The sequence below is a fragment of the Pungitius pungitius genome, chromosome 10 (assembly GCF_949316345.1).
Source record: "Pungitius pungitius chromosome 10, fPunPun2.1, whole genome shotgun sequence".
Taxonomy (NCBI): Eukaryota; Metazoa; Chordata; class Actinopteri; order Perciformes; family Gasterosteidae; genus Pungitius; species Pungitius pungitius.
Window position 1 is genome coordinate 10,673,197 of NC_084909.1, and position 23,438 is coordinate 10,696,634.

General features: G+C 43.1%; 4 protein-coding genes across 8 annotated transcripts; 2 read left to right on the forward strand and 2 right to left on the reverse strand.

The window, feature by feature from the left end:
• lamp1b (lysosomal associated membrane protein 1b) lies at positions 1–4,828 on the forward strand. Of its 2 annotated transcripts, XM_037487816.2 has the most exons (7): positions 1–132; positions 296–377; positions 1,596–1,789; positions 1,895–2,023; positions 2,367–2,433; positions 3,080–3,247; positions 3,334–4,828. In XM_037487816.2, the coding sequence occupies exons 2-7, from the start codon at positions 317–319 to the stop codon at positions 3,471–3,473; spliced, it is 759 nt and encodes a 252-aa protein (XP_037343713.2). In that variant the 5' UTR covers positions 1–132; positions 296–316; the 3' UTR covers positions 3,474–4,828. The 2 variants fall into 2 exon arrangements, with proteins under 2 accessions (XP_037343713.2, XP_037343711.2); XM_037487814.2 differs by having other exon boundaries at positions 1–377.
• A 919-nt stretch (positions 4,829–5,747) lies between these two features.
• LOC119228371 (growth hormone-regulated TBC protein 1-A-like) lies at positions 5,748–9,094 on the reverse strand. The gene is made up of 8 exons (XM_037487813.2): positions 8,952–9,094; positions 8,308–8,453; positions 8,072–8,230; positions 7,775–7,899; positions 7,239–7,335; positions 6,604–6,776; positions 6,326–6,511; positions 5,748–5,879 (listed from the first exon to the last, which is right to left on the reverse strand). Exons 1-8 carry the CDS (start codon positions 9,005–9,007, stop codon positions 5,778–5,780), a joined length of 1,044 nt encoding a protein of 347 aa, XP_037343710.2. The 5' UTR covers positions 9,008–9,094; the 3' UTR covers positions 5,748–5,777.
• Positions 9,095–10,027: 933 nt separating this feature from the next.
• LOC119229158 (DCN1-like protein 1) lies at positions 10,028–14,839 on the reverse strand. 3 transcript variants are annotated; one of them, XM_037489330.2, is made up of 7 exons: positions 14,702–14,839; positions 12,972–13,188; positions 12,725–12,893; positions 12,276–12,406; positions 12,037–12,119; positions 11,666–11,762; positions 10,028–11,532 (listed from the first exon to the last, which is right to left on the reverse strand). In XM_037489330.2, the coding sequence occupies exons 1-7, from the start codon at positions 14,702–14,704 to the stop codon at positions 11,453–11,455; spliced, it is 780 nt and encodes a 259-aa protein (XP_037345227.1). In that variant the 5' UTR covers positions 14,705–14,839; the 3' UTR covers positions 10,028–11,452. The 3 variants fall into 3 exon arrangements, with proteins under 3 accessions (XP_037345227.1, XP_037345229.1, XP_037345228.1); XM_037489332.2 differs by lacking the exon at positions 14,702–14,839 and adding an exon at positions 14,545–14,680; XM_037489331.2 differs by lacking the exon at positions 14,702–14,839 and adding an exon at positions 13,918–14,063.
• Positions 14,840–15,869: 1,030 nt separating this feature from the next.
• Positions 15,870–23,090, forward strand: LOC119229063 (transcription factor Dp-1). 2 transcript variants are annotated; one of them, XM_037489172.2, is made up of 12 exons: positions 15,870–16,074; positions 18,168–18,254; positions 18,411–18,477; positions 18,654–18,766; positions 19,623–19,744; positions 19,914–20,079; positions 20,242–20,388; positions 20,486–20,554; positions 20,898–21,049; positions 21,674–21,840; positions 22,661–22,739; positions 22,844–23,090. In XM_037489172.2, the coding sequence occupies exons 2-12, from the start codon at positions 18,243–18,245 to the stop codon at positions 22,980–22,982; spliced, it is 1,233 nt and encodes a 410-aa protein (XP_037345069.2). In that variant the 5' UTR covers positions 15,870–16,074; positions 18,168–18,242; the 3' UTR covers positions 22,983–23,090. The 2 variants fall into 2 exon arrangements, with proteins under 2 accessions (XP_037345069.2, XP_037345068.2); XM_037489171.2 differs by lacking the exon at positions 15,870–16,074 and adding an exon at positions 17,259–17,356.
• The last annotated feature ends 348 nt before the right edge of the window (positions 23,091–23,438 follow it).

A 23,438-nucleotide genomic window follows, 5' to 3' on the forward strand; every position in this document is an offset into this window, starting at 1 on the left:
TCCTGAGCCTGTGTCATAAAGTCACATGACCCCGATGTCAGACTTGTTTGCTGAAGCGGTGGTCATAAAGTGTGAATAGAGGAGCTGAACCAGCCTTAAAGCGAGCGTATTCCAATATAAGAAGTTTAGTAGGTTTGTTTCTGGGAATTGCGCCTTATCATCATAACGAATCCGTGCGCTAGACTTGTATTTCTCATTTTTTTTCTTGTTGTTAAGCTAACGTTAGCAGGACTAGCCGCTAAGCTAACGTTAGCTAACTCTTGTCGTGTTGCTGTGAATTCTCCCCGACGAGCAGCCGGAGACGAACCCAAGGAACATGACGCAGATTGGCGGTGTGCAGCCATGGTTCCTGGGACTGACGTTGCAGTTGATTTTAGGTGATTATCCATCCGTTTACTCTCTATTTTATTAAGAATTATCTGCCGAGCAAAACTGTACCGTTACCGAAGGTCACAGATAAACTGCCCTCAACTACGGCTACAGCGCTGGGGAGAGCTTCAGTTAGCCATCGGCTCCTCTGCTCTATGGCGATTTAATCTGTAAAGACTTCACTGAAATGTAACGTTAAGTTATTGTGGCATGTCCGACCAACACGCGTTTACATTGGAGGTTTGGGTTGCTTGGCCATGGAAATGCAGAATTGGCTGAGTAGGTTTCTTCCATAATCTCCTTAAAAAAAAGAGGTGCGTTATTGGTAATGGTGGTATTGTTCATGTCAAGGGTTTAACTGTGACAAAAAAAGTCTTCTACATAACCGAATGCTGTGTAGTTAAAGTGAGCAAAATATACCCTTTCAGAATATGAGTGTAAACACGTGTTCTGTACGGTGAAACCGATTCAGCCAGAAGAACTATTACATATTATTATTATGCTGCTGCAACTTCAGTGGATTATTGTGGCAAGTATTCTTGGAACAATGACTCGTTCAACAAGTTGACAGAAAAACAATCCGCATAACCACAATTTGTAATGTTTTTGTTATTTGAGAGGATTTTAGCCGTTGTTTGGTTCTGTCCCATTAAAGGAATTTCTCACGTTGGGCAACTCCATCTCACTCGTTTCATCGATGCAACGATTGATCTTCAGCCCTATTCTTCCTCATTAGATCCATCTTTCAGCTGTAAATAAAAAAATAACCTCTGCAAGTAAAAATAAATATATTCTACTAGTGTGGTACGTACTAATTCAAGCTTTGAGCTCTTCGATAAAGGATTTCACTGCGAGCTTCAAAGCTCTGGTATCAAATATAACATAACTTTCTGGGGTATTTTTAAACTTCCTTTGCCTGATTAAGCTTGTCCCAGCTTAACTTAACAGAACCAAGAGAGAAAATAAACATTCTTAGATAAAAATGGGAAGGAAAATCTTGAGGTTGAATTCAAATTTTGGTCTTCATCCACTTCATAGTGAAATCTTGTAAATCAAAATGAGCCCATCATAAGGATCAAAAAAGTGCCTTAGCCTTTAAGGCACTTTTTTGACTGACTTTGTCAATTCCGGAGGTTATTATTTATTACTGTTGGTTTCAAATCCTATTTATTTAATGTTCATCTCTGTAATACTAGTCCAGACTCTCAACCATGTGCTTCTTGCAGCTGCCTTGCTGCACCAGGGTTTGGCTACAGTGGCCCCGCCCACAACAGCCCAAACCACTGCTGCGCCGCACAAAGACCCCGGCAGGCCTGAGAAAGGAAACTACGTGGTCACCAGTAGCAACGGTACTTCCTGTTTACTGGCATCCATGGGTCTCCAGCTCAACATCACCTTCAACTCTGTCTCACAAAATAAGGTGCCTAAATATAGCCCACCACGCAGATGTCTGAATTCCGTTGCTAAATTTACAGACACTTTAACAATTTTGCAATGCTTAAGGTTGGTTTCTATTCATCTACAGACTGTGCAGGAGGTTCTGAACCTTCGGCCCAATGTGACAAAGTCCTCCGGGTCGTGTAACTCCGACAGAGCCTCCCTGCTGCTCTCAACGGATGCAGAGAAGACCAACCTCACCTTCATCTTCACTCTGGTAAGTTACTGAGGTTATTTGTCACCTACTTGTTTTGTGCCTCTGCGCTTCATGCTCCTCAGACTTGTGGATCCTGGCGCTCCAAAATGCTTCTCGAGAATCAACGGCTCAGGAGGCTCGTTGGACGTGCTGTGACCTCCTCTCATCGCTATGTCCCCTCCTCGGCTCTTTTCCCATGGCCTAGACTAAGGCAGGGGTAGTGGACAGAGTTGCCCCCCCTTCCCTCACAGCCATGTGCACTAAACCCCCTGTACTTCCTGAAATAGCCACTTGGTGCCAGCTGGAGCTTGCTTTACACTCACTTTACTGCAACATTACTAACTTCTTGCTGTCTTCTCTCCAGAATGCCACGTCCAATAAGTACCATCTGAGTGAAGTGTCTCTGTCGGCAGACTTGTCAGACATGAAAGGTGAGTTCATTAGAGCTGCCAGTTCCTATGGTAACCACCTAACTGGTTAAATAAATGTGATCCAACTCAGTTGTTTGTAATGTAATCTGGATTTTTGCGGTTTCGTGCCAAATATACAAAGACTCAACTGACCGTGATTCTGTGTTATGACTACTTTTTAATTTAGACACTGGAGGAACTTTTGACAACGTACTTAGTAAATTCAAAGGAAACATGTTTTCTTGTATGTAACAACTTCCTGTACATTTTTAAACCCTGTTAGAGAGGTGCCAATTCAACGTCATCTTAAAGTGGCCAAAAATAAAAAATCTGTTACACTTGCATGGATAGTGGTGTGAGTTATCGTCCCCCTAATGAGTTCAACTGGACAAGTGCTCATAAAATACTTGTTTATCAAACTTAAATCTCACTTTTTTTATCCCCCAAGCTGCGTGTTGCGTGTCGATTTAATATTTGGATTGAATGATCTAAATGATAACTGCAGTCAACTGAGCAAATTGTGGCCATTTAAATGAGCACGACTTTCAGAGGATGCTTAATGTTTTATTTAAATCTTGAGTAGAAAACTGTTGAATGTATCTCGTTTCGTTGGCCCCTTGACTCCTCTTTCCCCGGTAATGAGGGCCTCTCTGTGTTCCCGCTGTAGAGCGCTTCTCAGCCACTAACCGCAGTCTGGACCTCCTACGGGGCACCTTCGGCTTCTCGTACATGTGCCACGAGGAGCAAACTCTGACTGTGGCCCAGGATTTCTCCATCAACACTTTCCAGCTGCAGGTGCAGCCGTTCGGCCTCAGCGGCGATCAGTTCGGAGCAGGTAGGCCCTCGTCCTAGTCGACTCGAGGCCAAATGAATCCGCTTTGTCTCGCTTTAATTCTCTCTCTCTCTCTCTCTCTCTCTCAGCGGAGGAATGCCAGTTGGACGAGGACGACATGTTGATCCCCATCGTAGTCGGAGCAGCATTAGCCGGCCTGGTCCTCATTGTGCTGTTGGCGTACCTCATCGGGAGGAAGCGGAGCCACGCCGGCTACCAGACCATCTGAGGTCAGCGCTCAGGTCACCAGAGACCAGAGCGTGCAGGTCCCGACTCTTAAGATTAACCACTGTTTAATGAGACTTGCCCCCTCCTCTCCCCCTCTCCTTGCATCTGTGTGTGCTGTTATTTGCCCTCATGAGTAACACTAGTCATTGTCACTTTGTGGAGGTTGATAGGCTTTTTTTTTTTTCTCAACTGATGTGCTCATTTTTGAAAGAAGGGGCTTTGTTTGGAGATTGCGATGAACTGGGGGGGGGGGGGGGGGGTGACCTACCGGTACTATGTGAAGCTGAGCGTGGATGGTGATCAGAGGGTCAATAGGAGCTCTCGAATTGTATTCTATTTATGATTTCTGTCAAAGGAACTTTGAGGGATTGTGTGACTGATGGAAAAGCTACCGTAGCTTTTCTTGCTCATCTGCTTCGAAGACTTTTTTGTGGTCTTTCCCTAAATGAGGTTTGTTACTTTAAAGGGAATATTTTTGGCTGTAATTTAATCCACTTTATATGGTATAGATCTCAGGATTCTTTTCAGCCCTAACTTGCAGATTTTATGTTAACCTACTAAAATCACAATGAACTAATCTTAAAGGACATGCAAGGAGTCCTATTTGGGCTTAAAATGCATTTAGGAATTTGTTTTGTTCACTGGAATGGGTGTGAATATGTCCCTTATTTCCCTTCTCTTCAGGGTACCTGACTGATTTTATAGGGGTACTTTTGTAAGATAACTGTTTTTGGCCATATTATAGGCACAGATTTAGATTTCCCCAAATGTGACACTATTTGAGGAATCATGGTAGCCACATGGAGTCTGTTACAATGTTTGCACAAAACAGGAGTTGCCCTCAAACAAACTAAAATACACTTGAGAACGCTCATGACATCCTGTAGGTGTAATAATGCGCTGGACGTTTTTAAATCCACTGGTTGTCTAGTTTTTGTTTCATTACCCCCTAAATATGGCTATGCCTTGGAGTTTTCTGTTTGTTTTTTAGTTGAAGTTGCACTAAAGTTATCTCGAATATTGTCTTCTAAGAACTAAAGTGTCTAAGGACATGTGTTGTGTGTTATTCAGTGCCTTCCCAGCTGTAACATAGATGGGATTAAAGTAAAGCCAATACCATGGAGGTACCACTGACTGCGTGCTGCCATGCCTGGGACACTGGCTCCCGTAGCCTTCATGTACTGTTACTACCACACAGTGTTTGATGTGACAAAGTGAAGATGTTTGAGGGGGGTTTTTTTGGTTATGTTTTTATCCACCGTGATCTAAATGTCCATGTAGTGATTTAATTGGGTTTTAATTGATTTGTTTGAGCTGTTTTCTAAAGGAGCGGTCAATAAACGTGAATGAACACTATTTGATTAATTTTAGCCATCGTGCATTCATTCATCAGTTGTCAAACTGGTTTCTGGTTTGTTTTACATTTCATGTCAGTTAGCTGATGCTTTTATCTAAAGCGACTTACATTGCATTATAACCCATGCGTTACATTTTGCCTGGGGGGCAATTAGGGGTCAGGTGTCTTGTTCAGGGACACTTTGACATGGAGCAGCCTTACACCCCATCACATTCTTTGAATCAAGAGTCAGTGCACTATTCTAGAACAATATCTGTTGAATTGATCAAATACTAAGGAAACGATGTACACATTTAATAAATAGTTGATACTATTTTATTGTGAAGGGGGTTTAAATCCTGCAGGTAGGAATGATTGATTGAAATGAAAGCCAGTAGGACTGAACTCTGTGTTACTGTGCGGTTTTATCACATCGTTGCTCCTCTGTATTCGCAGCGTGGGGGACGGTCTGTGAGGATTGGCCCCTGGGACCAAAAATGTAACCTTAAAATCACCAAATTCTTTCACTTTATTTGGCAGTGGCAGTTTTGACATAAGCTAGATCAGGGAAAGGATTAGCCCAATTAGTTTGTGTGAACAAAAAGTGAATTGCAACATTTTGTAAGTCAGGACTTCAGAATGATTAATGGAAAGTTTGAACAGGTTAACTGCGAGCTATGTTTCCCTTTCTCCATTAAAATAAAGGTAAAAGAATTAAAACATCTATAGTTTCCCTCCTCTACTACTGCAGACATAATACTTGCATGTCCTAAAATCAATGGCAGTTTTAAATAAGTATCAGGTTTGATCAATTTTGAGCAGCTGACATATAGATTTTGATCTAAAAGATCTCAGAATGACAACACAAGCAAAACAAAAAGCCCCCAGTAGTACATTTGGTGATCCAATCAACTTTCATCATAGTGCAGTAGTTACATGGGGGGGGGGGGGGGAGCTGAATCCATCACTTTACCGCCTTCCAGATTCTTCCTCCAGTATTCTATGTCTACATTTCTCTCTGAGTTTATCAATAGTTGCCATCGACAAGCTCCCAGGCTCTGTGAAGATTTTCTGTGAACAGAGTTTGAGAGAATGTCACCAACGTGATGATTCTTAAAGATGTTTACACACCCAATACGCTTCAGCTTCACCTTTTCCATGATTTACAGACTCTTTGCAAACAAGGATTTTACATTCCAGCAGTGGGTCAAACTCTCACAATCTACTAAAAAATATACTATATATACTTCGGGTAAATCTATTCTCCATGGAAGAATCCCCACTATTGTTGATAACAATTTAGAAAATAAATGATTTCTAAATGGATCAATACATTTAAGAACTTAAACTTTTGAAATAGTGGGAGATTTCTTGATCTGATAGTACTGTATATATTTGGATGTACACTTATCTGGCTGAGAAATACTCTAATGAAAAGAAATCATGGTCCCTAATGCATGTTGCCCTGTTTCCATGGGTTCACCATCTACTAAGTCTGCTTTCCTTTCGCTCCCCACCTGCATGAAGGTGTGGCAGTCCAGGGTGAAAGCTCCGCAGGTGATTTGTTTAAAGCACTCGCACACGTCGCTCAATGAGCGCGCTCTGAGGATCTCTGGCTGGTGGTGAATGATGAGAGTGAGAGCGGTGCGGAAAAGCACCTTGGAGCCCTCGTAGAAAAGGCAATCCCAAATTCGCAAAACCGTCTGCAAGGAACAAGAAACGATGTACAGTCGTCTGTGAAACATCACCATGGACTCCTCCTGTGTCTCTGCCATTAAAGGGAACCTTTCCGTACCTCAATTGGGAGGATGTCGATGTAGAGGCAGATGAACCAGCGTGACGCCACGAGTGTCCATATGCCCGGATACTGGGCCATGAGCTGTCCCACTGCGGGAGCTTTGGCCTTCACCAGCTCCCCGAGAACCTCCTGGTCAGTCTTCAGGCCCATCATGGCCGAGCTGTAGAAGTCTGAAATTTGTTTTAATACTTCCTGAGTGCAGTAGTGATCGCTCGCGGTGCACCGGCCCCATTTTTCTATTTCTAAGATGAACTCTAAATGTTTCATATTGGTGGGTTTGTCCAGAAGGTGAGAACTGGATTTTATATCACCACTAGTTAGTCATCATAAGAGAGCACAATTCATTTGCGTTGTATGCACAACTCTATACAGTCATTACAAATACGATAGTTACCGTAACCACCCTAATCACAATGTATACATCACAATAAAATACAGTTATCGGTTTAAACAAGTAACAAAAGGATCACTTGATGAACACATTTGAAGTGGTCGAGCAGTGACACAACCCGGTCTTTCTTCCCCTTATAGAGAAGAACGTATGCCAACCTCTGTTACGGGCGGGTTAAGTTAGTGCACCAAACCACTCTCGGGCCAAGTTATGCCTTCGGGTGAAACGAGAGAAAGGGTACCTGGGAGCATTCTGCCCAACAATGCATCCATGAGCCAGAAGGACTTCTCTTCATCTTTGGTGATGATCATGAGGTAGCCCGCAATGAAGTTCATGCCCTGACATGAAGAGAACAGCCTGCTGGCATTCACTAGCTCACTGATTCATTCTGACATGTGTGTGTGTGTGTGTGTGTGCAAACACATAAGGTACAAGCCAGAAATATCCAACAACATATTGGAAAAAGGAAGGATAAAGGATGTCTCACTTTTATATTGTCAATATATTTGTGATGACATACAAGTCTGGGAAAAGATGTAAATGTACTCCTTTGAACCTTTACCATTAGAAAACATCCTCTGCCTTTATTTGACTTAAAGATGTTGCTAAATATGCCTTTTTAGGTTTTCTGTACAGCAGTGCAAGAAGTGAATATTGCAAACAAACCATTTTGAGGAAACTCTTGTGTACGAACTAACAATAAGGGACTAGCCGGTCCTGTTCTTTAGGCAAACAGATGCTATGTTAACAGTGGGGAGTAGAGAGGGATTTGTTCACCTGACAGTATCCCACTTCCGTGTTGTGGTGTCCGTAGGCCAGCAGCACATTGTACAAAGCCCTCTGCAGGCTGGGCTCTGCTCTGCTTTGGAAGAGGACGTTGTCTGGAAAGGTCCTGTGCATGTCTGAGGTAGTGGGGACCGCGGAGACGGGATTAGGACTTTTCATGTGCTTCTGATGACATTGATGATGCCTCTGTTGTATTCACCGTACCAATACCCTGAAACTAACGCACTTGAATGGAATGAAATCATCTTTACTTTTGACTTGTTGAGAAAGTCAAAAGTAAGTGTGCACCTGTATGGATGGTTTCCTTCAGCTTGGCGTCGTGCTCCATGGCCAGCAGAGACTGGTAATGACCCGGTTTGCTCTCCAGGCGCTCCTGTGCACCGCTGGCTGCCATCCAAATCCTGGCCCGGTGCTCATTGGGCACGCCCTTACGCACGTACCGTTTCACTTCCACAAAAAAATATATTAGAATTAATGCCACCCTAAAGACGCCAGAAACCAACGATTTGTCTTTGGCTGAGTACCTGTCAAGTTCTTCTCCACGTGTGGTTTCTCTTGAAGGAGCTTGGACCATCTGATGGACCTGCGGTCGAGGATGGCTACGTACTCATCCATCATCTCCTTGTAGGAGTCAAAGTCGCGAGGTCTCTCGAAGCCATAGGGGTCGATCCTGAGGAGGCAGATCCACACAGTTCAGCACCACGCACTAAGCACAACTGTGAAGAGGCGGCTGATATCTGGGGGTCACACCCCCCCCCCCCCTCCTGCCCCCCCACCCTTGTCCTCTCGCTCCTGTTCCCTCATGACAGACATTACATCAGCCTCCATGGGGTTGGGTTTCTGCTGTGTGGAGATCAAGTGCCCCGGCTGGAGGGTTACTCCGGTTTAAATTACTCTCCGGTGAGATCGGTAGCTTAGAGGAACATTCAGCCTCAAGAAAAAAAAACATATACATTTTCAACAAAGTAATGCTCAGCTAGGATATTTTACTGAGCTTTGTATTTGACCTTTGGAAACTGCTTTACATGTTTAAGTAAAAACAAAACTTGCAAATACAAAGAGTCGATGAAAAGAAGCTGATGTAAATCAAGAACATTTGACATTTAACAACACTTCCCAACAGAAAGACATAAAGTCACAGTGAACGCCACTTTCCCAGCAAGCTCACCTTTCACTGCCGTTATTACATGTAAGAGGTTGAGAAGCTGTTCCTTTCCTTTCCATCGCTCCTTCTGCTGCAGGTAGAAATCCACCGAGGATATGAACAACCGGCACAGAGGAGTTTATTTCATTTCTTTTCCCTGGATTCGATCCGGCTGCTGCAAAGGTAAATAACAAAGCAGTCTGAGTCTCAGATGTCTCACCTTGCTGTGAGAGGAGGGGCTAGTTTGAGCAACACCCAGGTGAGATCCACAGGTATGGGCTTCATTTGCATGCAAAACAATCGGAGGAAGAGAAAAAGTCATGTTTGATTGTATGTCACTTTGCAAAAGTCCCCTTCCACCCAGCCACCTTCCTCCTCCCTTTAGAAATGTCCATTTGTTAAGCAGTTTCATCTCAAAAGACCTAAATGGTGTTTGAACTCGCTCTTTACACTGTGAGGGATATTTAATATCAATGCTGCTCCCAAGTGGCCGGAAATCAGCCAATCTGCTATTTCTACAATGGTTTGTCTCTGAGGACAATAGAAAGGGCCAGTATGTACACTGTAACAGGTTTAGCTTGTTGTGAATATTCCCTCTATTCACACTGGACATTCTCCCTCTTTTTCCATCATTCTCACTGGTTTACATTTTATAATCAGCTTCTGTGGCACCATTATGCCTTTTATTCAATGGCCAGCGATTAAAAGAAAACTACGCTTAGAGACACAAACAAAGGCCGTCGTCTTATTGGAGCAGAGCGTTGTAGTGACTGGGGTCTCAGTTCCTCATCGCCCTAAAGCCACTTTTGCAAAAATACAATTTCATGCCTGCTGGAAGTTGTAGTCTTTTGCAAAAACGGCCCAGCATGTAGATTGATAGTGACATAAATACCACCTGACCTGCCTCGTATTAGGAAGTACAGCGAGGAGTGGACGTGTTAAAGCTTTATACTACCAGTCTGATGCCAGAGACATATTACATTGTAAAGTTGCAACAGATACAAAACAGAATAACAGACAACACGTAACAAATTCATGGCCTTTGTTGTTAAAAGCCCCAACATCAAATGTACCAATACCACATGCAAGTACCAAAGACATCTTGTTAAATTATCTTTATTATTAACAATTAACAACATGGAGGGAAAATCTGAAAAAAAAGAGGGGAAAAAAATATTAAAGCTTTCTTTTAACACATACATGTTTATTCACGCTGTGGCTAACTTAACTTTTCAAACCCTCTTGTCTGAGCAGCTATGCGATTCCCTCATCTAACTGATCAACAAAGGAACTATTTGTGATTATGGGAAAACTCATGCTTTATTCCATCTTTCTGTAAAGGACAATATACTTCGGCTACTTACATGATGTATCAACAATATATTCTACCTTTCACTACTGTCAGTAACACTGGACAGATGGGCGTGTACGGAAATATAAATATTGGACAGATATTTATTCTTAAGGCTTACTCTTTCGACCTGTTGTTGCCCTCTTTGGAGTCGTGGCTTCTGAACTTAAGGCTTTGCACCGCCGTAACATACAGATATGTATCATGCAGTCTCTTCGTCACTTTAAATTTAATTCATATGCTGCGGAATCGGAGGGAGACAAAAACTCTTCCCTTAACAGTTCAAAAAGAAATGGTCTTTTTTTGGTGCTGTGGACTCTGTCCCTTGAAGGATTCAGACAAATCAACACCGCCAAACAGCAGTTTTCTAAACCAAAGCCCTGCCTTCACTTTGGTGAAAATGTATCTGTGAAACCAGCCTGAGGGGACGTAAAAAGCGTTCAACATGCTTTCAAAGAGAAGCTCACAATTCCATGACTTGACAGATCCATCTAACAATTAAACCAACAGCATATCATCCACTATATTGAGGCGTCCCGATAGAGATCTTACATCTGTACATAAAATAACCACCTTCTGCATTTATAAACTCAACGTATTTATATTATTCTTCGTAAAGCTCTTTGTAAACTGTCCCAATAGATACAGTATGTACAGTAAAAACTGCAACGGTTCTGTTGGCGCTGGTGTAGTGAGCACTCTGTCCTGAAGTTAGATAAGACAAGGGAACTTTGCACCGTCGCCCAAAACTTCATGTAACAAAACAAAGCCGACGAGGGAGAGTCCTAAAACACCGTTTTCTGCCTCTTTAGAGTCCAAACAGCCGATGAACCTTCCCTCGGTGCAGTGCCCGCCCCCCACTGACACGTCATGCTCCTCCTGGAGCAGAGCAGAGGGACGTCCGGGACGCGGAGAGGACAGGAGAAACATCAGTGATACCGGCAGAGTCCGAATGACCCCTCACAAAACATGGCCGCTCCCGTTCTCATAGTGTTCAGTCAGCTCGCTGGAAGGTGTTGTCCTGACAGTTTCAAGTGCTTGCGTTTTCTCTTCGAAGTCTACAATGTTCATTGTTTTTTTTTGCTTTTTTGTACAAGTCTTTAAAAAAAAAAAAAAAAAACTATGAAGTCACTGTAAAAGAAACAAGATTCCGGCTTTCCAGTCGGGATTGGATTTAGAGAGTTTTACGTTTTGATCCTGTTACAATTGGTCGGGCGAATTCCACAAAATCATCTATAAGGACCGGCCATGCTCCTGAGAAAGCAAAAACGTGATATTATTAGTTTCACATCGATTTGAATTTTTAAAAGTTCACATTTCACAGCATTACAGAGAAGACAAACGGCTCAATGCCAAATCTTGCGAAATTTTGGCATCCAAAACTCACCTTCCTCATCATAGTTTGACATATCGTCTGCAATCATGCTCCCAAAGTCCAACAATAGGTTCCATGTGTCTTTTGGGATGGATCGTTTATGATGTTCCTGTAATGGACAACTGCTGGTCAATATATATATATATATATATGTGTGTTTTTATTCAGTTTGTGTCTTGCCGATTGTAATTCGGAACGAACACATTGAGTGTACTCATGTACATTTCAATAAGGGACGCTCCAACACAATTATTCAAATTTAGATATTTGCTTTTACCTTTCATTTTCAAATCTCTATCCTCAACTATACAGAACAAATTGGTTTTGTCCGTCACGCACCGGGCAATAGCTGGTCCGCTTGATAAGATCAGTGTTTGACTCACCAAAAGGAATCTGTTCCAAAGATCAAGGAACTTAAATCTTCCTGACAGAACCAGGTTCCAGTAGGCCACAGCCATCTCTAGGTCTGCACACGGACAAAAAGCACAACGCTTCATTCAACGCGATTGTAATTCAGTGACGGCACTCAGCAAGCTGTTGCTGCTGCTGCTGCTGTTGTTGTTGTTGTTGTTGTTGTTGTTGTTGTTGTTGTTGTTGTTGTTGTTTTTGTCACTCTTCTTACCTAGACCCTTCTGTCCAGGATTTTTGGCAAAGTTAAAGGTGAACTGGTAGAAGTCCTTGAACTTCCCACCGTCTTTGAGCTCCTGCTCTAGTCGTGGCAAGAGGGCCTTCAGTTTTTCGGGGCTGTCACACCTAGATTGTTTGGACAATATAAGCAACAAATACACAGGAAAATTGAAGAAGCACAAAACGACCCAAAAAAAGTCACATGTTTTTCTTTATGCTCACTGCACTTTGACTCGTGAACCTCAACAGTCAAAACACAGCAGCTCTTCCACTGAGCCATTGCACAAAGACACAGAATACTCAAACCTGTGGTGGAGAGGCTCTATATATAGACAACCTTCCCTCCCTGCAGCCACACTGAACCAACCGCCATGCAACGATACAACGCACAGTGCTTATTTTCCACTTGGGAGTGTGCATTGCGCCGATGTTGTAAACACTCACCCCAACTCGGTCATTCCATCCAGAAACTCCTTCTTGGTGAACTCGCACTGAGTGGCAGCACGAAACTTCCACGCAACGACAAGCACGCTGATACTGGCCGGATCCAGTGAGAGGTCGTCACAAAACTGTTGGATCCCGTCAATGCCAATCTTATTCTCATCCTGGGGATCTATCAAGGGGGAAATAACGGGAAAAGCAAATCTATTCTAGTAAATATTTCATGTTACTGCATAGGAGTCCCACCTACCTTTGTAGCGATTGTAGAGCTGCTCCAGCTTTTTTCGGTCCACTGACGTTTTCATCGATTCCTTGCAGTAGAGATCTGGGTTCTGGAAGTAGTTGTCTGTAGCCACTTCTAGTTTCCAGTCATTCTGTGTGAGGCAGTACACAGCGGTCTTCTCCCCGGCCTGTGTGAAGGACATGAACTGCCGTACCTTGTCCCTCTGCGAAGACTTTAGCTTGTGCTGCGTAAGTACAGGACAAGGGCTGTCAGACACTGGTGCGATCAGCCCGGGGAACACTGACAACAGCACGCAAACACAGACCGAAACACAGAGAAGGACACACAGCGACACACACACATCCACCGGCATTCAGGCGACAGCGACCAACGCGAGACACTCACGAACACTCGTGTATCAAAAAAGGACACAGCGCTGGGGGATTCTGTCCTATCCAACAGGGGCTTTTCTGAAGGGGGATGTTGTGGATTCTCAGAGCACATGCTGTACCCAGGGAGGTGTGGGGGGGGGGGGGGGGGGCTCAGATAACTACAGTCATAGGTGTAACATGAGTAGGGAAACGGGATGCCATCACCCAGACCATAAGGCGCAACAAGTCTGGTGTGTTCCACAAAAACCCTGCTGGAAATACAGTCACATAAAAAGATAAATTCCATTTTGCAATGTTGTAAGAATAATGTATATACTGATATTTCAGAGGTATTCCACAGTGTAGACACTTTAATTGAAAATATTTTTGCGAGTTAGGAACTGAAGCTCAAGGATGCCTTCAGAATAAAGTGACATTAAACTGGAATGCAACTTTTAAAGGTCATACTTTAACCTAATTCAAGACAATTTCTGCTTTCATAACACTGTAGACTGTTTGCTTAGCTGATTCATCAAATAGTTTATTGACAACACAAATGATGATGGATTAAGCATTTAATTAGGTTTTTTTTTGGTTATTACCTTCGTCTTCTTTGATATTCAAATTAATATTTTTTGGACAAAACCAATACGTTGAAAATCCTCTCATCGGGGCTCTAAGCCCTTTTGACTATTTCCCTCAGGGTCTTCAACCCTGATGGTGATCGAGTCCCTCCACACTGTGCACCAATCACCTCCCCACACCAGCTGCATTATATGGCCACTTGCACTGAAGAGAAGCATTTCCTGAAAACCCGGAGACCAAAACTCTGTGAGTGCATCCAGCTGCTATTGACTGCACAGAGTTCTGGTATTAACAACCACGTCGGGTCAAAGGGCCGGGACAGTCTGTACGGACCACTGCGCGAGCAGGAGGGTAACGACCGGTTAGCATTGTTACATTCCACCAGCTGGTAACTTATGCCGGCTAATGCTAGCCGAGTTAGCCAAAATGTATCACTGACATCCGCAATGGGGACCCTATCACGGGCACAACCTGTCAAGCGTGGTTACGGATTAGCCTGAATTTGGGTCAAACGCCCCGGTGTGTGTGTGCGTGTCTGCCTTCGGGGTGTCACCACGGAACCCGATCACAGCCGAAGTTACCGGACTGCCAAAAAGAGAGGGGGACGAGTAGCTAGCTAGCTGCTCTACAAAACATCAACTGACCTTCCCTGTGATACCAGCGAGCGCCAGTAACTAACCGCTGAAGGCTTCCCTAAAACGCGACACGGCGCTTAGTTTAATGCTACCAGCACAGTCATCAACGTACGCGTTGATGGCACCACAGCCAGTGGCCGAGTTTGTGTTTATTTTGGTTACCTACCATTTTCACACCCGCTGTTTGACCAGTTCGGCAGTCCGACTGTCGCTCATTCTGCGCCTGCGCGGAAGTAGTCGAGCAGTTTTTGTAGGTTTCTAGTAATCTGAAGAAACGTTGGGCATTTACAGTAACTGTACAGTGCTAATATTGGCCTTTTTTGTTGTTATTTGCCCAAATGAATCATTGCGGTTGTCTGGGCGAAAGAGAGAAAGTAAGTCAGGTCGTTTACACTACTTTTGTAGGCTGCTATATGCACCACAGGACTAGTCCCCAAAACACTTGAAAATACAGCTGAACCCCACCCTTCATCCCCCACCTATACAAACACTGACATCCAAAGACGACGACAAACACCACAGTGCACTTCCTCTGTCATATCTAGTCCCTTCAATTTACATGACCATGTGCCCTGAAAATTGGCCATAAAATAAACCTAATAGGATCAAGAGGTGGATATGCTCAATGATCTGAAATGAATCTTCCAAAGACAAAAAAACACGGCTACAATAGTCTACTGGGTGGACTTTTATCTCATGTGAAAATGAATACTCCCTTCAACAAATGTGAAGGGTGTATAGAAGACTGATAAAGTATCTTTGCATGTCAGTCTTCTTTTTTGTGGTTTTACAGTAAAACTACATGAATAAGCTGGTGGATTTGGAAAAGTCTTGTTCATACCAGTTGTACAATACAACATATTGATTATTACACTCACCGTACTCAAGCAGTTGTATTCATTATAAAATAAGTATTATGATTATGTAATAAAATATTTAGTCTACCCTCAAATTGTAGAAACCATCCCTCTATATAACACTTTTAACCTCCTCACAAAATAAATTCTTACTTCCGAAAATCGTACAATATTATAGTTCCTCACAAAAAATGATAAATGAGTTGTTTTGAGCTCCATGACAAGGTGAGAGTGAAGAGGTCAGATAACACGAAGCACATCAGAGAGACATGTCTAGCATGGGAGACAAATGTCTGTGGTGCAAATCCAAACAAATTTACAGTTATTTGCTATTAATTGAATCGTAATTACATTTAATTTACAAGGTATTCAAGACTTCACAAGCACATTAAGTCTTGAATCTAGCCAGCTTGTAGCACATGATGTCAAACGTACCCTCACACTCCTGTGCAGCAGGGGGCGGTATGTGTACATTTGAAGCTATCTGGCGTCCATGAGATGTGAGTTGTGGGCATGAACCACACCGGCTCGTGTGCTTTCGTCTCATCGATGCCGTCCAATCAGACTTCGCTAAATCGAGACACCGCCAAGATCAGATTGTGAGACGCGCTGCTGTAGCGAGGCTAGCAGGGGGAGCATAGCGGAGGCTAACAGGCGACTTGCTAACTCGTGAAGTGCACCGGTAAGCCGCATTTATACACTTGTGGCTCGCTACCCACCTCGATAGCGATGTTTTACGTCCGCTGTATCTGTTTTTTGGGGTGTGTTTTCTAAAAGTCTTAAATATACACTGCCAACCGAAACAAAGCCATCATAGTAAAACGACAGCTAATTCTGTCAGTGTTGTCGATGACAGCTGTGGATGAGCTAGCTAGCTGGCTACGAGCTGGAGGACCGACAGTTGGCTAACAAAGCACCGGCGATTGTGTGTTTCGGAAACCACACATCGCCGGTTAGCTTCCTGCTGAAATACTCCGCAGGCATCGCTATTAATAATCACAATACTAGACTAGACTACTAGACAAACTTGATCCGTTCACCATAATCTAACATACCCTGTGACAAGTTGCGAAGTTAACGTCGGCAAATGAAGCAAACGGTGGCGGGGTCACCGGCAGGGCTCCGGTTAGTTAAACTGTTGATTGTGACCTAACTACTCGCCAGACTGGTCCTCTGTGATCAAAAGGTACATTTCATCAATACGCTGAATAAGGAGGACGATGTGTCCTGTAACAACACGAAAACAAACCGATACAATGTGTGTTTACACACTAGTATGTTCACTCGGCCAAAGTTATTCATCTTAATCCCGATATTGTATTCACAGTGAGATATTAATCAGACCAACGTTAGTTAGGTTTATACATTTATTCCAAGAATGAATAGTCTTTCTGGATAAACTTTTGGACAAGTGTATTGTTTGTCCCTACAAGGCAGCCTACAGTATCTGCCCGCTAGAGATTCAAGATTATCAATTATCAGCCATAACACATTGATTGATAATCTAATCCACAGAAAATAACTGATACATCAGAAATTGTGACGGAATATTTTTTTGGGGGGAGGGGGGTTCAGTTTCAAATGTTTCATTGCATTTGTAATATAACGCATATCGCCTCTGACAAAGTGTCGGCATTATCTATTGATTTTATGTCGGTGGCTCGTCTCGTTTACTGACTGTAAATTATCCATTTTAATACAGCTCTAAAACTCGACGAAACGGGCCATTGCGTGAAATTACTTCCCCGGTAGCCTCAACATACCGAAAGTTAAAGAAAACGAAGCATTTGCTTCAACGCTTGTCACTAATACATTTATCTGTTAGTTGAATTAATCTTCGAATGATCAAAAAGTAGTTGAACAACGCTTAGTTTTGTTTCCTGTTTGGTGGGATTTAGACCTCCTCTTCCTCCATTCTGAAATGCCAACAACAACAGCCGCCGAAGAAACCGAAGAGTGCACTCGTAAGTGCACACAATCGTTATATTAACTTCACCCACCGTGCGAAATGCTTACACGTTTCTTAGACGTTAACCCACACTCCACTGTGTCTGCGATCTGCAACACGCGACCAAACAATCGCTCAATTTTGTGTCAATCCTTTCAAAGCGTGCACGAGCTAACTAGCTAGCTAACGCCAGAGAGCTGATCCCAACGCTAGCAGTTAGCTAGCTGTGTTCAAGGGAGGAGGGGTGGTGGGGGGGGCTTCTTCGTTGCTGTCTTTGTACCGAATGAATGATGATTGTACCGCGTGTGAGCTTTTTTAATATCTGTAAACACGAGGCGCTTTTACTTTGGTCACAGTATTAGTTGTGCGCTGGTGTGCTAAAGTTAGCATCGGTTGCGTGACCTGTAGCAGAAGTTGGACGATGCCTCTCCTCCGGACGTGCTCGGTACCTAAAGTAGGCCTTGGGCACACTTAGCGCAGTAAAAGTTGTGAGCATCAATGGATGGGCCACTGTGCCTCCCCGCACACACAGTGCATCCAAACATTTCCGGCAGAGGTTTATGCGATTGAGATGGTTCGGAAATATTGCCATTTTTCCGTCAATTTCTTCCTGTAGGAACAATACCGGGTGACACGAGCTAACGTTAGAGCTGTAGCTTTGTACAGTGTGCTGCAGTCCAAATGGGCCTCAACGTGAACTTTAGTTCAATTATACATAAACAAAGTAAATGAATGAAAAGCTCTTAAATAATATGGAACATTATGGGAACATAATTCTTTGTCACACTGTTTTGTCCTAAATTTGTTTGCTTTCATTTTGTCCCCAGGGGTCTGAAAAGTGTCAAAAAGAAGAATACTTTCTTTTTTAACCTGAAGCTCAACTCCTCCGGTCCTTTGGGATCATGGCTAAAGATGTAAGTAACTATTTTAGCTGATAGCTATATGAAGGTATTTGTGATAAGTTGCTTTAAATTCTGAGATGCATCACAGCTGTATGTTTCCTCCTCTGGATTCATGCAGTGGCTTTAATGTTGTGATCGATTACTGCATTAAGTCCCTTTCCTTTGCAGGTTGGTCTGATAGAAACAAACGGAGAGCTGAAGGTTTTCATCGATCAGAATTTGAGCCCTAGCAAAGGTACACATCGTTTAAATCATTTACTCCTGTAAATATGGCAAAAAGATCTATTCTAGTTCGGATGTATCCAACAAGCAGATGTTACTGGCCCATGTGCTTGTTATTGGACGACAGGGGGCAATGCAGTATCGATCAAGAGCTCTTCTAATTACTGCTCTCCTCATGTCCTCTATTAGGTGTCCTATCTTTGGTAACTGTCCAGCCTACAGGTGCCCCCGTGGCCAAGCAGCTTCTACCCAAAACTCTTGGGCCATCCAATGTAAACATTGCTGCACATATGCCACACATGGTGAGTGATGCTCCACACCCAACCACCACACAATATAATGGTTAGTTAGACTCTTGGGCTTTCTCAACTACGTTTGTATGAGAGCTTGGACCGTCTCAATACAATAAGAACGAAGTTAAGCTTTCTGAAGTGTCAGTGTCTTATGGATGCATTTGTGTATAGATTTGTCTTGCTGGATGTCTTCGCTGCATCTTGCTGTTGTGTAAGCCCCTCCATTATCACAGTGAGGTGACCGAGCAGCAGGTAGAAGGCAGTTGAGCCTAAGCTTATCAACTCTACAGTCAGCAGGATTACACTCATCATCCCATTATATATATATATGTAACGAAAATCAGCTTAGATATCACCTGAGTGAAGGAGTATTTCACCCGGCTCCCAGATGCCTCTTATTACTAATGAATATTGAGGACAAAAGTTTTAAACAATTTCTTTTATTAGATCTTTGGCCACGTTCATGGCCAATTTTTGCAAACTGAGTGCAGTCACAAACCAAGTAAAGATATGTTTGTTATTCAACAACAAATTCAAAGAAATAACAAATAACTACAGTTTATATTGAAATTAATGACTTGCAGCTTTCCTATTTTTGTGAGCTCAAGCCATTCTTGTAGCAACCAATAGTGGATGTGGCATTGAACATAAAATTGCAGGTCATGGACAATAACCTGTCTCCTAATGTCAACCAAGAAATAACATCATTGGAGACTTGAGAGGAGCAAGGGACAACTACTTCTAACTGCATCAGTGGTTCCAGATGTCAAACAAAATCCTCTGTTCACATAAACAGTGATCTAAAAGTTGATAATCACTATGCTTTAATATCTTCTCCCCCTTTTTTCCCCTGTCCTTTCTGTAGGTGATAGGAACCCCACAGAGGCCTACTGTATCTAATACCATTTTGGTAAACAGTCCACATACGCCCAGTTCGCAGTTCCTCACTCAGAGTCAACCTTCAGACGCCTCTCCCTGGTCATCAGGGTAAGTGTTCAGATGAAGTACGCAAGTTTAAAATCATTGGGTGTCATTTTGGATTGCTGTTGAGAATAAATATATACGTTTAATTGACTGATATTGAAGGAAAAAATGTAAAGATATTCATCATTGTGTTTTATATGAAAATTGAGTTGGGTATCTGTTCGCTCTGCAGAAAACGGGGTAAGAAAGGGGAAAAGAACGGGAAGGGCCTGAGGCATTTTTCCATGAAAGTATGTGAGAAGGTGCAGAAGAAAGGCGTAACCACCTACAATGAAGTGGCAGATGAACTGGTTGCAGAATTCAGCTCTGCGGACAGCCACATGTCGCCCAATGACGCAGTGAGTGCTGCTGCAGCGATACAACTTTGCAGAATGATTTTAGAAATGTTTTGAAAACCGTCATTAAGTGCACTGCTTGATTTTCATTTAAATTCTTTATATTCTTAATGATACTTACAATCTCAAAATGGTGTTAATATTTTAAATGTTTTTCTATTTTAGCATGTGTATGACCAGAAGAACATTCGGCGGCGCGTTTACGATGCACTTAATGTTCTTATGGCCATGAACATTATCTCGAAAGAAAAGAAGGAAATCAAATGGATTGGCCTTCCCACAAACTCTGCGCAGGAGTGCCAAAACCTAGAGGTACCAAACACGGGGAAGACCATTCTTACTAGAGCTCACCACGAGGATGTCTTGCCTTCCCTGATATAATCCTTGTTACTCCTACTTTTTACTGCAGGTGGAGAGACAAAGGCGGCTGGAGAGAATTAAGCAGAAACAATCGCAACTTCAGGAGCTCATACTGCAGGTGGAATGCACATTATCTGGGGGGGGGGTTCTCACATGCATGTCCTATTTTTTTAAGTAGATAGGAGAAAAACACCTATCATTGTCCAACTATCCCATTAATCATAAACATCTAGTGCAATGAATACCTCGCTGATGGGTTCAATACTGAACGTTATTTTTGTGTAGTGAGAATCAATGACAGAGATGGGCATGTGGCATTACGTTGGGATAATGATAAATGCAAAGCATCAACTATCAGCGACAAACTTGGTGTTGAGCTACAATGTCAGCTGCTCAATTGGAGACATTTACAGCAGGACTAAAGATGAAAGTTTTAATCTTTCTTTGATCTCGTCTTCCAGCAAATAGCTTTTAAGAACCTGGTTCAGCGGAACAGACAGACGGAGCAGCAAGCAAACAGACCTCCACCTCCCAACTCCATCATCCACCTCCCCTTCATTATTGTCAACACCAGCAAGAAAACGGTCATCGACTGCAGCATCTCCAATGACAAGTATGTGATTGTGCTACTGTTAACACAGGCATTGAAAGTTTAAGTGCAAGACGCATGTTCTTTCAAATTGAGACCAATTGTTTTGTCATAAATCTTCAGCCTGGTTGTATTTCATGATGCGGTTGATAAAGTGATCCTGTTTCTTGAGGCTAATTTAGGGGGAGGAAATAACAAGGGCATAGGTTTGCATATGTGCGATATGGGAATGTCCCTGCTAATATTTTGAAGGAAAGAACTGAAACAAGCCACGCACACCGCGGTTCTCCTTTCCTCTTTAAACTTATTGGAGCTGTTCAAAATCAAAGTTTTATGAATGACCTGAAAAGGTTTTCATTTATCAATGAGGAATTAGTGCCAAGAGCACATTTAGGCAGGTGAGGTTGAGGAAACAAAAAAGGACGAAAGAGGAAAGAATGCTGGGTCAAAATAGCATTTAGTTCGTAAAACCCTTTTTTTCTATCTCCAATTGTGTCACTTAATTTCCCGCACAGATTCTGCATAGCTATACACATCAATCGTTTGCTGTTGAGGAGGGCTGAGGCGGGAACCCAAATTGTGGCTTTTCAGTTCACGTCACCGTTCACCCTTCTTATGTCTCCTGTCCTTACTCCCTCTCATCTGCAGGTTCGAGTATTTGTTCAATTTCGACAGCATGTTCGAGATCCACGATGACATCGAGGTGCTGAAGCGTATGGGCATGGCTTGTGGTTTGGAGGTGGGAAAGTGCTCTCCAGAAGATCTGAAGGTTGCACGTAGCCTGGTGCCCAAAGCTCTGGAGCCCTACGTTATAGGTCAGTGCCACAGTCTTCAGAGTGTGACCCATCTGTCAATCCTTTGTTGGCTACTGTTGATGCAAACCAGACAGTCTTTTTTTACTTCACATTTAAAACTCTTGGCTAAAAGCAAAAAAGAATGGTCAAACTAGGCTATCTGCAGGTGAAAGGCTTTTATTGCGCAGTGAAATCATCTTTAAAGGAAAGCACTTCTGGTTTTAATTTATTCAAACATATTTTGTTACTGTTTTACTCCGTCTCTGGCTGACTCTTATAACACAGTTGCGAGAGTCAGGAGTACTGATGCACTTTTGTACCAGTAAAGTGAAACGGAAAGTCCAGTGAGCTCGACTCGAAGTCCATCCTTGTTCATTTTCTACGGGCCATTAACCTGTCGCTTTGCAAGGCATGTTGGGTTACATATTAAGTTATTTTATGCATAAAAACATTTAGGATCATTTAAGATCTGACCAGATGTTATAATCAGCGGCTGATTAGTTGAAGTTATAGTTTAACTTTTTAACGTTGTGCCAAATAACATTTGCGATCATAATGTCCTCTGGTCAGTCGGTTTGCATTGACAGTTTTCCTATCCAGACTAGACTCAAAAATGTTATATTCGAAACAGGACCAGATGTTTGGTCTCCACCTACGATGGACCAAGCAGATGTATATTATTGTAGTTTTTCTGTATTCATTCTTCTCCTTTTGCCTCCAGCACCCACACAGAGTTCAGTGTTGAACTGTTACATAAGTACTTAATCATACAATGGCCGCACATACGAATGATATTTCAAATGCAAATGTCTTTATGTTTATGTAATTTGTTTCTCTTCAGAGATGGCAAAGGGTCCCATCAGTAACGTCTACATCACTGGAGGTTCCTCAGCAAATGGAACCCGTTACCCTGCAAGCAGGTGAGAAGTCCTCCCTGTTACTCCCACCCTCAAGGTGACAGATTTCCTCCCTTTTCCCTCCGCGATCACAAGAAAATGAACATTTCCTCCTTCTCTGCCCGTAGTGACGGCTGCACTGACGGCACCATGGCCTCCAGCTTGAATGACTCTCACTACAGCGGGTCCCGTGTGGAGACCCCAGTGTCTTACATGGGGGACGAGGACGACGAGGACGAGTATGACGAAAACGACGACGAAGACTAACCCGCCTGCGCCGCGCCACTCCCAACAAGCACAGTCCTTCAAACCACCGTCACCGCGGGGGATTTAGACCCCTTTCGTGTTTGTGCTCCTTCAACCCTCCCACCCCCCGTTTCTCATGCCTGTATTTCTGTCTGGCTTTCTCAGGGGTGTAGATGAATATTGAAAGAACAGAGGTGTACGTTGCAACAGTCTTTTTCTTCTTTTTTGGGGGGGGGGGGTCCTGAATCAAGTGCGCCTGCAACGCAGCCTTTGGGCAGGTGTCGTCCAAGGGACTGTAGTCTGTGGCCCAGCCCCCACGCCGAAGTCCCTGTATGTTTAATCCACTTCTCAAAAAGCCATCCCACAAAAAACATGTAAGACCTACTGCTGTTGGAGAATGTATACCGTACCTGTTTGAAAAGTTATTCCTATTACTTAGCATCCGCATATGGCAGACTCGATGATCAAAATGTTCCG